The sequence below is a fragment of the Colius striatus genome, chromosome 4, assembly GCF_028858725.1.
Source record: "Colius striatus isolate bColStr4 chromosome 4, bColStr4.1.hap1, whole genome shotgun sequence".
NCBI classification, from domain to species: domain Eukaryota; kingdom Metazoa; phylum Chordata; class Aves; order Coliiformes; family Coliidae; genus Colius; species Colius striatus.
The window spans coordinates 67,384,116-67,399,805 of NC_084762.1; the positions used below are offsets into that span (position 1 = coordinate 67,384,116).

Below are 15,690 nucleotides of genomic sequence, written 5' to 3' on the forward strand. Positions count from 1 at the left end.
ATATTCTCTTCACTTCTCAGGCCTTGACTAACCAAGTTTAATATTTATGCTGATGGTGCCAAACAAGTGTAATTGCACAACACAAAGTATGACTTCTCCAACACAAGGAACTGCAAGTAACAAGCTATGTAGAAATCCTGATAACATTTTTTGTTCTTGGCTCACTTGATTACATAGTATAAAATGTTCCTGAAACTGCAGAACCCTGCCTACCTAGTAGAAGTGCATTGGTACAATAAATATGCAACCATATTTGCCCCAGAAGTCTCTCAGATCATAAGAGCATGCTCCCCATCCTCCTTCTCCAACTGGCCAAACCACATCTTTAGACTAGCAACGCTCTTTGCTGCAAACCCTTCAGAGAACCAGGCTGTCCACGAGGTCCTTAAAAACCAACAATAAACATTGAGCCAGTTACTGTAGTTTATTCAAGCAGATAAGCCCGTATTAGTCATCAACATCTCAACCACTGCAGAATTTTGGTGAGCTCCCATAAACTTGAGAAAACAACATCTAGCATAGGAGAGCTAATGGCATACCAAGAGACTGATGGTATAAAGTACCCTTGCACACTGATGCAGCAGTTACTATCACTGGGTATATCTCCTTTGAAAACACAGACTATGTTGTGTTTGGAGCATCAAACAAGATACATTACCTATTTATTTACAGTCCAGCATTCTACTAGACACTCATCCAACCAAGAAGTGAAGTGTTCTATTCCAGATGGAGTTTGGCAGCTACTCGCCTGTCCTGCTACCCAGCATACCAAGCTGTGCAGCATCAATTCCTGTTGAGCTTCCAAACCCATTGAGGGTAACAACTGTCACTAGCAAAGGGACCTCTAACTGCCAGGGCTCCAAAGTGGTCAAACTCAAGACAAGGGGCTTGAATATTTCTGCACAGCTCAATCTCATTTAAGAGATAAGAATCCTGCAGCTGTGCATGCAATGAACCAGGTGCAAGTCACTAACAAACCAATAGCATTGACTGGCTTTTTTGTTTTCTTAATAAAATGTACATAATGCATCTTTAAAAAGTGTTACAACCACTGAAGCTCCCATTATATTAATAAGTACTCTGAGGCTTCATCCCATTGATATGTCCTTAAATGACTTTTAATACTGCTTCAGTTGAGTAAATCCTGTTAAGAGACATTTGCTCCTACCCTAAGTCAGACTAGGACAGTAAATTAAATTAAACTGTTAACCAACAGAGGTACTGTAGTCACACAAATCAGACAGTCACAAAACACTAATCACTCTAAAAGTGGAGTAAGATAAAGACTCCACTGAAACTCAAGTTGCTTGCCTACTTATGCAATCTACAAAAATCCTTCGCAACCAAAACACCTGCTCAGTGACCAGCATGCAAGCCAACTGAAACCATCCAGCTTCAGAGCATTAATTCCAACAGTTTTCATTTGCTACCGTTCAGGAATATGCAGAAAACTATTTCCCCTGCTCACTCATGCCCCTGTCATCCACAGCATTCATTTTCATCTGCAGTCCACACAGAAAGGTATCAATGCAGAATGCCTCAAATACTCTTTAACAGTGGCATAATTTTCCCAATTAAAGACTCAGACAAGTGTCTGTGATAGATCATAGAATGGTTAGGACCAGAAGCGATTGTTAAAGGTCATCTAGTCCACTCTGCAATAAGCAGGGACATCTTCAACTACATCAGGGTGATCAGACTGCTATCCAAGCTTGCCTTGAAAGTTTCCAGCGATGGGGCATCCACTACCATTCTGGGAAACCTGTTCCAGTGTTTCATCACCCTCACCATAAAGAAATTTCTTCATTCTTGCACCTCAGAAGCTGGTGTTCTAAGCAATGCACACAGAAAGGTACATTAGGCAAAAGGCTCACCTAGCATCCCATCCATGCTCTCAGAGCACCAACCTCCTTTCTTGCAGGACTGCTAAAACCAAGTCTTCACAACTTGTTTCATGGGGAAACATACTGAACAAGTAACCCAATATGCAGTCCAGCAAAGCCATGAAACCCTTGCTTCTTTACAGAAACATTCTGTACTAAGTAACCGAACTAGAGAGCAGTTTGGCAGCAGTGTCCTGTAATGTATGCAGTATCTCTGACAGTTGTTACATGCTTGATGAGCTTCTGGATTTTTCCTCCCTTGATGGGAAACATAAGAAATTTGTATTCAACAGCAGCACTGGTTGCTTGAACCAAGTTATAAAGGATACAGCTGCAGTAAACATATTGCTCTGAAAAAATAACTGTTAGAGACAATGCAGTCTAAAACTGAATTCTGCCCCTACTATTACATATTCAGAGATTCCTTCAGAAAAGGAAAAAAAAAAGCTGACTATTTAGAGACTAAAATGAAGGGTAGGAAAGCAGGACTTGTTCACATCTAGAAATTAAGATTTTCTTCAGAGACATTCAGTCACTGTATTTTACTTTTCCAAAGTTTACTGCTACCTGCTTAGTGTCCACACTCATTCTGCTAGACTGAGTAAAGTGCTACCATATTTTCTAGTAAGGCACTGAACCCAGAAAAGACCATTATTTAGACTGATCTGCAGAGGATCAAGATGAGTACACAAAGGCCAAGTAGCAGCTAACACGAAACAGATACGTCTCACTGCTGCACCTCAGGATTTGCTAGAAGTGCTTTAAGAAATACAAGTATATTTCAGAAAAGGCTAGTATTTAAGACTGATTCCTAGAAATAGTTATTTAAATGATAGCAGCGACTGCTTTTTCCTGCCTCAGAGTCTTCAGATGAGGACGTTTGAACTAGTTGTCCAGAACACACCTTCATAGCAGTTGAGGACTGATTTATTGGAGAAAATAACAGTAAAGCTTTAAAGTCTTCCCCTCCTGCCAAGTTACTGCACTTAAATCATACAACAGTAGCAGCCAGTTAGAAGCTTCAGTAGAGTTTTTCCACAGTTAACCTACATAAATTAACAGCCAACTTTTCTGGAGTACAGGATCACACAGACACATCTGTAACTTGTGTTTGAGGGTGGTCCCAGCCCCAGCTTGGGGCCAAGGTTGCCACATATCCTAGAGCAGGAGCTGGTGGAGAAGACAGTGCACGGGGGGAGTTCAAACACAGCCTGAGACATGGAAGAAATAGGAAGCCAGACCCATGCTGTTCTAGTCTTGCTCAGTGAGATTAGGAACAATCAACTGCTTGGTAGGCAGCAGCACAACTCCATTTTAGCATTTCAGACACATCACCTGGCTTTCTTCAGGTGTTCGGACTGTTATCTCTTTGGGATCCTCTGAAGTATCTTCTGCTCTCGTCTCCAGAGGTGGTGACAGACCACATGGCAATGCTCTGATATGGTTCCCTTGCTCAGTGGCTTGTACACTACCTACTAAGGCTACCATAGCTGCACAGCACTTGAAGAGCGTGCCTAGGCAGAGGCCACAAAGGGCTGTCACACCCAGAAGACAAGAAGGTAAATCAAATACCCGAGAGGCATGCACCAGAGCAGACTGGCAGAGAAAGGTAAGAACCTACTGCAAGTCCATTCTTTTACTCAAGATCAAATCTCTTGTAAAGAAAAGGTTTGGAGCACAATTCTGCAAGTAGTTTGTCAATGAGACAAAACACACAGTGTGAACAATGCTTTTAAGACCTCATGGCTCCCAGCAAAGCATGCTGCAGTAAAATGGCATGTTTTCCTTCTACCAAGACAGTGACATCTGGCAGTAGGAAAGTCAATATTTAAATAAGGCTTCTTCCCCATCTCATGCACTGTGATGGTACTACTCCTGATGCATCTCATCCCTGACTGCCTGTCAGCTGCTCAGGTAGCCTCCTCAGAATCTGCCTAGCAAAGATTTGAGTGGTGTTACACAAACAGCATGCAGCAGCCTGGGATCCAGTCATGCAGACTGACGCCTGTCTAAGCTCAGGCATAAAACTAAGCTTTGCAAATAGTAATCAAAGTGCACAGAAGACTCAGCAGGTTAGTTACAGTTAGTGATTGATCTGGTGGTTCTGCTCTGCCTTCAGTCTGCTTCTTGAGACTCCTCAGTCATAGGCAAAACACTTTTGAGCTGCACTTAAGGAATTTGTCTTCTATAGAGCAATACAGTTACTAGATACAGAGCGAGACACTTCAGCAAGTGTGATCTGTGCCCACTTTGCACTCCGGCCCTGCTTTTGGGTTGGAAGTACCAGTACCTACTTACAGGGTAACTTCTTTAAAGATGCTTATAGGCAAGTCTTTGCACAGCTCCACTCCTAGAAGCCTGAGTGAGGAAAAATAGGGAACATACCAGGACTCTAGATTACTCTCCAGAGACTACAGGGGATCAGAACATGCAAGTTTAGAGAAATGGCCTTCTTCAAAAGCAGCCCTTCCTGCCAGGGGCTGCAGATGTCCACTATTATATGAGTGTTCCCAAGGATTGGACATGGAGCACTGTGATGAATGTCAGACAGTGATAACTGAAGTGGAAGCATAAGAAAGGTTTCTTTTAAATTCTGCTATCCTGCTATGCAGTTAGTCAAGGCTTTTTAATGCCATGATGTGATATATATTTAGGCAGAGAATAGTCAAAGAGAGAGGGATGGGTTTGCTCATCTTCGGACTCCTACTCATAGTTTAATACTTTAAGTAAACAAAGCACACCAGACATGAGCAACATCCCCAGTGCACACAGGTGAAATATGCAGTTTTGACATGCTGAAGAGCAGCTAAGCAGCATTACATACAATCCTTTTTCAATGTTTTTGAGTTTTTTCTCATGAACCAGGATGAAGCCAAGCACATGCTCTGACCCTAGCAAAGCACAGGCAAAGCATCTGACTGAAATTACCAGCATCTGACTGAAATTACCAACTCCAGCCCAGCTTGCCTCCCTTGGCACATCTTTTCATCTATATCCCAGGCTTAGGGGGCTCTGATGAAACTCCACTCCCCTCTAGCTGCTAGAGAAGGGAAAGCAAAAGAGGAAAAAAACCTGCTGTTCTGCCTCTCCTACCATCCCCAGCAAGCTGCAGCTGTTCACCAATCTCTTTGCTATGCCACAATATTATATTGCCATTGCTACTAATAGCCTGTAAGCTTTGAAACAAGATTTTAAGACCTTAGGACTAGAGGCTTGTCAGGCTTGTTGTACTGTCTGAACTCTCCTTAATTTGCCTGCAGCTTTGTTTTACTTGGTGTATTTCAGAAAGTAGAGACACGGGACTTGACAGTCTAGGCATACTATGATAAGCAATAAGGCACAGGGTTGTCACTGGAAACCCCACAGCTGTAAAAAAAGTTGTCAATTGCCAAAGGAGATCTGCAGCCAGACAAAACTATTTTAGAGGTAACAAAGAGATCAAAAAAAGAATAGCTAACATATATAAAATAGTACTTTACATGGTAGATTTGGATGTAATAAGGAGCTTGCAGAGTAATGGAAGAAAGAGCAAATGTGTACAAAGCAAATACACAGAAGGACCCCAATGGATCTTACAGTGAGAGGAAGGAGCAGCCATCAACATCCTATTCCTCCCAGGGAAGGAGTTGCATTACTGACAACTTGCTGTAACACCCGTCACCACCAAAACCACATTACTAGCCCCAGGAGCCAGGGGAAGGATGTAACTAACACCAGGAAAAGGTGTAGAAACTAAGTGCATACAACATTACCTTTATTATTACTAAGACTTGATCTACTTAAATAGTCTTTTTTCCTGTAATAAAGATCTAAACTAATATTCATTCTTGAACTAGATCATTAAAAAATAAGTTACACTAACAATAAACTATTTGCTTTTTTTTTTTTTTAGTAAACACACGCAAATACAGAGACACAAAGCACGGTTCCTCTTTGCCTGTGAAGTTTTTAAGCACAGCACATATTTGTTGCATGGTTGGTAGGCAACAAGCAGGAAAGGCACAGCTCAGAAGCCTGTCACTCTCAACCCTGTGTGGCACTACATGTTCCCACAGACCTGAGCTCTGCGGGAATTAATGGAGCATCCCAGGCTCAGCCAAGGCAGTGCGTACAGCTGCTGGAGCACTCCACTGCCAGCGAGCATCCAAGGACACTTATTGCTCTGCTCACACACTCTCCAATGGAGAGTCAGCTTGTGAAACAGGAAAGCTGCCTCTTTCAGTGACAGCATTCACATCACAATAGCAGAGCTCCTTTCTCAGTAGATAACATCAATCCAGGGACACCTGGTGCAGATTCATGCAGACAATTGCCATCACTTGTACCTACAATAGCAGCAAAATGCATCTATACCTCTGGCAGAAGTGTTTTCATAGCAGGGCTACCCTAGCTCATGGTATCACTGCCAAACTGACAAATCCACATGTTCTTTCAGCTCCCTTAACCAGGGGCAGGGCAGGAGGAGAAAAAGCAGTATGATAAAATGGCAGGAATGATACTGAACCTTCAGGAGAGATCCAGATTAGAAAGCCTGGGAGGCTGATCTGCAGCCCTTTTCAAAAGAGAAGGCTTGTGGTTAACTGCCTACCCTCCAATACAAGGTTTCTAAGTGAAGGCCCCTAGTCTCTCTGGCTAAAACACATCGACATAGGAAGGACTTTGAAGATGCTCGCTGCCTTTCACAGCAAAGAAAGCTGTCCTGCCGGAGTCTTAAAGTGAAGCTGACAGAGTGACAGTTTTGGCTGAACAAGAGCACTTCAATTCAGTCCGTAATCTCACTTAATGCTTGCTTCCCCTTTCAGTCACCCTTTGTTTGACATTTTTCTGCTTACTCACTGCAGGATATTAAAAGGACAAGGTTAAACAACTCCTTTCCTCTGTGTAGCAAATCTCAAATCAGAAGTGCACATATTATAAAGACTCCAGTGGAAACAACAGTGGGGTCATCACTATACTACCTGGAGGTGAATGTCTTTTACAAACGGATCCAAGCAAACAAACATCAGAGGTCTGCTGCACAAGGTTCAGCAACCAGTACTGTTGTTCCTTCCGGTTAAACTAAGAATGGAGTTGTTTTGATGGTTTTTGCTTTTGAAGGCTGGTCAAGAGAACATTGGCTTTCAGGAAGACTCTTGGCACCGTTATCTGCTGCCATGGAAACATTTTTTCAAAGAGATGCAGCTGATATCCTCCCTTACCTGCAGTAATGTCCAGCACCCTCAAGAACCTGGAATCCACAAACATGTCACTCATTTTATGTGGCAAATGTAGTCCCCTGACTTCACACAACACCTCCCTGTACTAGCTGAGGGGCTCCCTTCCCATAAAAATTGTCTGGATCCCCTCCTGTTAAAGGAGCAAACGGCTGTGAAGAAAGAAGACAAAGCCTGCTCAGCTTCCCAGCCTTTATACCATTCAAGGTGCAGCTTCTGGGGTGCCCTCACCCAGCATGGTCAGTGCATGATAGTAAGCATCAGAAGCCCCATACCACTTTTCCTCGCCACCCAGCTCCTCCCGGGACTATGCTGAGATATGGCTCATGAAGTTAGAAGAGGCTGTTAGTGAAGGGCTACTCTATTTGGCGGCTATAGAAGACAAAGGAGGAAAACAAATGTGTGTACATGATAAGACACAAGAAAGAAAATGAAAACAAATCCAACTCCCCACAGCAGACTAGTGCAGTATATGGTTATTGCCAGCCCCTGCATTCTCCAGGCACAGCTGAAGCAGCTCAATAGCAACTTGTGCCCAGGCCAGCTTTAGGAGAGGTGTCAACATATGGCAGTCAGCTTCAGCCATAAAAATCAGCTGTTCTCACTTTACCCACAAAGCATCTAGATCAAGCAGAGCAAGGAGCTTGCCCACCCTGTGCCAGCACAGTTCTTTAACTGGAGACGATGCACAGTGCTTTGCTTTGGGCCAGCAAAATCAGACTGAGCCTCTGAGGTCTCAAGTTGGTTAAGTGGGCATTTTCAGTGGGAGAAAGGAGAATACATGAGCTGTTCCACAGGGCTTCAAAATGTAGGAAACTGGAACAAACAGGACTTGCATTAGTTTCATGTCACTGGGATTTTAAAAGTCCAGAGCAGTTACAGCTTGGCCTCGTTGGAGGATCAAAGCAATTCTTAGCTAAGCTTTCCCTACCCTGAAAGGTCTGAGAGCAAGCTTCACTCTGGCTGCATGTGACAGCTCTGGTAACAGGGAGAGAAGATTCATGTGTACCACAAACAACAGACACTTTCCACTGCTGGAAAGCTGCACGGGCTCCCTCCTCTATTACCTCCTGAAGTGGGTGTGAACACAGAGAGTTCAAGTTGTGTCTCAATGCCCAAAGCATTGGAGAGGGCAGGAACAGCTGATGCTGCCCCAGTCTCCAGCTGCCCACTCAGCATTGATGCACAGGCAGCCATTTGTGCATCAGCCTTCCCTCATTGATCACCTGCATTTTGCTACCTCATTCAGGTACTGGCTGAGGGAGGAGAACAGTGATGCCATTAAGTAACTCACATAACACCACCATGTTGAGCCAGGACCTCTCAGCCTGAGTCAGAACAATAAGATTTTCCCCCACCCAGAGTTTTTCATGCAACAGAGGAGAAGACTTGCTGCTGTTCAAAGGAGCTCCCAGTGTAACTTTCCCCTTTCATAGTCACTCACACTACAGACACTCAGTTCAGTGAAATCACTCTTCCTTTGCAGTTCTGACAACAGCCATCCACTCTTATTTACTGACATATGTTTGATTTTGTAATTGCACATTAAGGAAAAAAAATTCTCACCTACAGTACTGAAAGTACCTAGTGATAAGAAAACAAATAAAGCAGTAAAAAAGGTGCAGCTTTGTCCATTAGGGCAACAGGAAAAATCTTGTCCTGCTGCCAGCAACAAGTTGTTTTTCCAAAAGCCCATTTTGTCAGCCCCAGAAATGCTAGTCAAGGCTCTAGGAAAAGAACACATACTTTCTCAAGAAATGGTGTATAATATTTTGGGAATACTAAATCCCTCAAAGCCAAAAGATTTTGAAAGGCACCGGGTTACGTAAGTGAAGAGCTTCTGAAGCATAGGAGGAACCCCCTAAACACATCAGAGATGCAGTATTACTAGAAACCGTGCCACGTTTCCAAGAAGAGGGTTTAGGGGATTATTTTTGTGTAGTTTTCCTTCCTTTTTAAAATTATCTATATTGAAGACTGACATAAGACTTCAGAAAGGCTAAAAGAACCCCCCTGAGGAGGTTCAGTCCTACACCAGATTGCCCTTTTCTCTACAGAGAAACTCACAAGAAACTAATTATATTAATTATACAAGTGCAATACAGCTGCTTCCAAACAGTTACACTAGCACAGACAGTCCAAGGTCAGCACCTGAACCAGCTCACCTGGCAGAGCTTGACTGTGGAGTCAGGGGTTACACTCCCAGCACCTTGTGTGCCGCCTTCTTCCACAAAGTGAACTTTTCCTACAGTCCCGAGCATGCTCATGAGGAAAGTGCTGTAGAAAATCAGTCCAAGGGCGGAGATGCTGAGCTGGGCCGAGCAGCCCTACTAGTTTACTAAAACAAAGTAGCTTACTGACCCGAGCCTGCCTTATTTTGTCTGGTGGAAAGCAGTTGGTGTGCGGTTCAGTCCAACACCACACAGAAGACTCCAATGTAATACACCTTCATGAGAGAAGCAAGAGATCCTGTTTTGCCCACACTGAGGGCAGCCCCTATCAAGGTACTATTTGCTTGGGCAGTAGTCCCAAGGCTTTTTTTTTTTAAATAGACCACGAAGTTTCAAGGAGAGCGCTGGAACCACGGCAGCTTTCCCCATACAGAACACACGGGGACTGACGCGCCATCGCCTCCCGCGGGCCGCACAGGCGACGACCCGGAGATACCCCCCGGGCAACTCCACCAGGGGCAACTGCCACGACAGAGCCGCCAGCTCAGCATTTCAGCACCCCTGAGATGGGCAAAATTCGGAAGGAATAAACCCCCTACGAGGCTGGTTAATCAAAAGTTGCCCACTCGTAAAATGGAAGCGCTCTACTTCACTCCAGACTGAAAACGGAAAGTTTTTGTTCCCTCTCCCCGCGCTGGGCAGGTCGGCATCTGCTGCCCACGCCGTCGCCCGGGGAGCGGCGCCACTCTCGGAGAGGGAAGGCGAAAGGGAGGCCGGCAGCCGCCCCGTGCTCCGCCGCCCGCCCCGCATGCAGTCCCCACCCGCCACCTGGTTCCGCATTTTCCGAGCCGACGGCGCGGCGGCAGGCGCAGCCCTGCGCCACCCCGGAGACACCCGCTCCCGCCCCGCGCCCGGGCCCGGGCCCAGGCCCAACCCAGCACCCCAGCCGGGCGCGCACAGCTCCCACCGCGGCTCCCCTCAGGTCCGCCACGAGAGGCCCTCCACGAGGGTATTTCCCGCCTGCCCCGGGGGCGCAGAGGGAGACACGGGGTGCGGCCACCGGGACCCGCCGCGGGCTGGCTGGCTGGGCAGGTCCGGGCCGAGCGTGCCGGCAGCGGAAGGGCTGCAAGAGGAACGGCCGTCCCCTTACCACACGGCAGCACCAGACACTGTCGCGCGGGGCCGCCGGAGGCACGGCACCAACCGCCGCCTTACCTTGGTCCCTCGGGGGCTCCATGGCGGCTGCCGCCCCGGCGCCGATCCCGGCTCGGCAAGCGCCGCCTGGCCCCGCCGGGTGCTGCCTGGCAGAGGAGGTGCCGCCCGCGCTCGCGGGGTGGCGCCGCCGCCCGTCACTCAGCGGCGCGCCCCGCCCCGCCCAGGTGAGGCCGGCCCGCGCCCCGCCGCGGGCGGGCGGCAGCTGGGAGTGGACCGGCCGCCGCCTGGCGTTGGCGTTGCGCCCGGCTGGCGCTGCGAGCAGCCACGGGTACGGCCGAGCCCGGCGCGTGTGGGATCTTCCCGTTAAATGTAACCGGTACCAACTGGAGTCCTCTAGCTTGCCCTGGAGGCTCTGCCTCCCGCCGCCGCGCCGCTGCCCCCGCTGGGCCGCGACCGGCGCCCCGCGCAGCGCCTGTGCCCACGGGCGGTGTTCCGCGGCCCATCGCTGCCCTTCACGCAACTTCGCATGGGCCGCGTGAGGAAAGGCGAGAACAACCCGCTCTCTGCGACTGATGCTACTGGCAGGAAGGGGCTGCGTGATGCCAGCAGTTGGAGCTGTGGCAGCCGCCGTTGCCAGCGGTTCTCTCTCCTGTTGGCTACCACAGAACACGCGCCGTCACGAGTTGCACTGCGTTTAGGAAAGCACACTGTGATTTTATTTTTGATTGGGAAATTCCCCGGCAAGACTCACTAGCACTTACGCCAGGCAAGCCGAAGAGTTGTGGCTGCGTTACAGACACTTTAATAGTTGCAAAGAAAACCACCAGCAACTGCCCAAGTTGCAATCTGAGCTCATTCTATTAAAATAACATTAAATGCAGAGAAGTTTTCATTATGAGGTTTGCCCAGCAAGCTGCTTTACTAAACTGCTAAGAATATTAAGCTACCAAATATATCTTTTACTCTTCCCTTTTCAAATCCCTGGCCTTGACATCTATGGATTTAATTGTTCGAAAAGATCAACGTTTGTGTGGATCGAGCAGCAAGGCTTCCACAGCCATGGGGCTGTGTGAATAGACAAATTGTCACCAGCGTTCAGCATGCACGGTCACATGCTGAAGCAGTGCACAATAGAGAGTCAGGAGGTGCCAACTCAGGATGTCCTTGCTTTGGATAACAAACAACAGCAGCAAACTCAGGTATCTTTTCAATCTATGGGGCAGCTGAGCTGAGCTTTTTCTAGGGCAAAGGAATTCTTGCTTACATTCTAGGATCCACAGCAGTAGGTTATTACAATGCTGCCATAAAAATAGCTGGTAGATCAGAATATACCCGTGCATATTTAGAACTCATTTCATCTCGTAGCACAGAAAATTAATGTGCTCTAATATATGATTCTCACCACAAGCTCATCTCAAATATATCAGTTATGTTTTATGACTGTTTCAAAAACTAAACTCGAACAGATATTTCAGAAGATACATTTGGTTTGGTTTGGTTTTAAAATTAAAAAAAAAAAAAAGATATTTTTTTTCTCTGCAGTACTCCACTTGAAGTCCCAAGCTTTCCCACTGAGCAGCTGATATGTGATACGTGATCTGTAATCACAGCAGAAGAATATCAACAGCATTAACATTTGCCCCCTTATGCAGCTACTTTACATGAGCAGCAACCCTGAGTGCACCGAAAATGCTTGTTAGGAACCGACATGCAGAGCAGTGAAGCTCTCAGCATCTCACTGCTTCTTTTAGGGACAGGAATGTTTCACCAGCACAGCCCAAAAAGCAAGGTCAGGAAAGGAGCATTACCTGGAGAGCTGATTCAGTAACCTCTGCCCAATAGTCTCACCAACCCACCTGAGTGGACCACTGTGTGGAGTGGACCACTGCTGACTTGCTCACTGCTCACCCTGCTGAGGAATGCCCTGTTCAGTGCAAGTCTAGGCTTAATGTATGCAGCCTTGCACTTCTTTTGCTGAACTGCAAGTTCAGAAATTCCCTCTCCCCAATCTCCACAGGCAGTCTGCAGTTTGATTTCCCCAGCAACTGTGGCCCACTCAAAGCTGTGATGGCACTACCTCAGAGCCCTGACATGTCTCCAGATGTCCTGTCCAGAAATATTTCACATGGGAAGACGCTCAGCCCCACCACCTCCAAATATGGTGATGTATTCTCTTTTTACACATAGCCCTGACTGGCAAGGAGATGGAATTGCTGTAATGAGCATCAGTTACTCAAACTGATGCCTATTAAAAGTAGTATGGATATTACCTAGGGGCCCAGTTATGAGCATAGAATATGAACACATAAAGTGAGAAGAAAAGACTGAATCTGTCCTCGAGATCTTCTTGTATTTATGAAAAAGGACAGAAGTGAAGGACAATGGGTCTAGAAGTGTACTGAGCTACTGAGCTTTTTGCCTGTGACTTTCCTTTAGTCAGTTATAAAAATAAAACCAAACATGTAGATGTATAGATGGCAAGACAACTTGAACTCTAGACTAACTACCTAGATACAGGGCTTTGTCCTGACTGGATCTTGGCCTGTACTGTGCAAGGAACATTTATTGTATGGGAACACGAGTAGAGCAGCAAATGCAGAAGCAGCTCATGTTATAGCTGTATGTAACGTTTCATTTCACACCCACGACACTTGAGCCTTCCCAGTGCTCTGCTGTACAGATAGGCCACATCTTCTGCTGTGGAGTCAGAGCCTGGTGTTAAAATATATTCCCCCTAGATCAGATGCTTACTTGCAGGCAGTCAGAAGTGAATAAAGGCTAAGGTTTCAAACAATCCTGCCAAGGTCATTGAAGAATCCAGATTTAAGACAAGTACTTTTCAAAGGACCTTGATGCCCTTTAGCTTTTCTGCTGTAGTTACAATTACCTCCAAACAGACACCTTCTTACGAATTGTCTGATGATAGGTTTTACTAGTTCAGGGTAGCTGTTACGCTGATCCAATGGCAAACACAAACAGGACTACACAACTCCAAGTGGGCTGGGTCTACAGAGAGAGCCATGTCCCAAAGCATTTTAGAACTGAATCATGTAAGTCACACAACCTCAGCACTAGAATGTGCTAAAGAAATCTGTCACAAATCCTTTGTCTTGCCAGGGTTATAGTACTTTACTTGGCATGAAACATTCTCCATTCATTCACAGCCCTGAGCCGTGTTCCGGGAGAAATTCTTCCAAAGGAACATGCCCAATGTTTTATTTCAAAATGCAGCAAAAGAGCACAAGCAGCTTGGCTCTTTTATAAATCAGCACCTAGAAGGATTTATGTTAACCTAAGGCTGAATCCAGCTCTCTCTGTGGGGAATTAAGCTCTTATCTCCCATAAACCTGTCCCAAGTTCAGTGGGAAGCACCCTGCTGTGGGGTAGGAAGAAGTTCAGTTCCTCCAATGGAAACTGTTCCACTGGGCAGGAAAAAAAGGTTTGTGGGATCAAAAGAGTCTGAAATTTTATCAAGACAAAAGCCTAGTCACTCATCTGCATTCAACTAAAAACATTGTTAAATATTCAGTGTGACACAACGAAACTCAGAGAGGTTTTTTCCTCCCCACACAACAGCCCTGATGGCAAGGCTGTGTTCATATTGCTCTCTGGCTCACCTGGTAGACCCTTCCTCATAACCTGTTGGCTCCTCCAAGGTGTAAATTCAAAACCCTTTTAGCAGGGGAAACAAGTACATACTGAACAATTGGTATCACAGCTAAGTAAAATTTATAGCTACTCAGTGAAGCCATATTTGCCTTATCAAAGGTGATTATTAGTGGAATATTAGGGGATGGAAAATAAGGTAAGTGCACTTCCTTCCTCTGTGTTATTGCCTGATGGCCCAGGCAATCAAGGATAAAGGATCAAGGTCCTGGCTTTGATAGAAAGGCATACATTGGATCAGAAGTCCTATGCAATATTACTCACCTGAGGCAGCATTAGAAATCTCTAAAAGCGTAATTGCCTGTGCCAAATAAACTGTACTGTAAAAAAGAGGCACTGAACATGTAGGTGCCTCTTTAAAGCTGAGTATCAGCTGACTAATAAATCAAAAAGTCTATAGTTAGAAAGACTCTTGTATCTCCTGCAAAAAACTTTTTGTGGGAAATAAATCCTTTGCTCTTCTTAGTGTCTACAGCTGAAGATAATACCTGTGTATACACTGGAATAGATAAGCAGATGCCTAGTGAGATTCCAAAATCTCATAGGCTCCCACCTCACCACAAGCTTCATGTGGTATATTGCTTAAAACGTCTGCAGGTGCCTCTCTACCTCCTTAAATGCCTGAGTGTCTCCAAGTCCATGGTCACTTTTTCAAGTGGGAGTTACACTCTGAATTGGTTAAATTCTTTAGCAGAATTACCTGCAGTTCTAGTCGTTTGGGTAGTGATACATTTAGGACAAGACTATTAGAGATGCCTCCAAAAGAACCTGGAGATCTTTAGCTGAGTCGACCACCATAGTGAAGCTTCCCTGAGCATTGCACAGTGGTAAGACAGTTATTTGTCCTGGGCTAAATCCTGAAATCCTTACAGGAACTAAACCTTCCATCAAAGGACCAGGCTTCACAAAACTCACCTGCATGACGTTTGTTTCCTGTAACTAATCTGATTGGGTGCATGCAAAAAGCTGTTATTTGGAAGTTCGTGTCTTCCATCTGTAGCAGCATTTGACACATACTTTATACAGCTGCCAACAAGTGTGGGATAAATAAACTTGCAGGGCGATAAAAACATAAATAATTCAATCCCCCGCAATTTTGCTGCAGAGGCACTAGAGGGAGAGCTAGAGCACCCCATGAGTTTGGATTTTTGTCTGTCTCCTGTTTACTTCGTTTCTTCCTGCAGGAAGAGTACCTACGTGCTTATTTTAATTAAGACTCGAAAACTCATAACAAGGCTTATTTTGCGTGAGATACAGGAAACTCGGCACAGATGTGCACACATATGCACGAATGTTATAAGCTTCATCGCATGAAAGACAATGATACAATGCAACTGTGAATTTGATGTTAATGTCACTATTTTTCCCCTTTGCAAGGTACTGAAACTCATGTATATCTAGGAGTATTTTGTACTTCTTCCTCACTACCCCCTCTTTCCCACCCCAGTTATTTTCTCTTGTGAACAGAATAAATGTTTCTAATTTCTCATTAGTTTTGTGTCACAAGCTTCCTTTGATAGCACTTGCTCAATTACATTTCCAGCAATGATATGGTAAAGTGTTCTCTGAGCTGTTTCCAGTTATGACATAAATATATCAATT

At 45.6% G+C, this 15,690-nt stretch overlaps 1 protein-coding gene across 2 annotated transcripts in view; it reads right to left on the bottom strand.

Moving 5' to 3' along the window:
* TPD52 (tumor protein D52) overlaps positions 1 to 10,585 on the bottom strand; it is a 121,361-nt gene extending 110,776 nt beyond the window's left edge. For both annotated transcript variants that reach the window (XM_061995068.1, XM_061995066.1), the window contains exon 1: positions 10,483 to 10,585. In XM_061995068.1, the coding sequence (XP_061851052.1) occupies positions 10,483 to 10,504 (22 nt within the window). In that variant the 5' untranslated portion in view covers positions 10,505 to 10,585. The remainder of the gene's footprint in view (positions 1 to 10,482) is intronic.
* Positions 10,586 to 15,690: the final 5,105 nt, after the last annotated feature.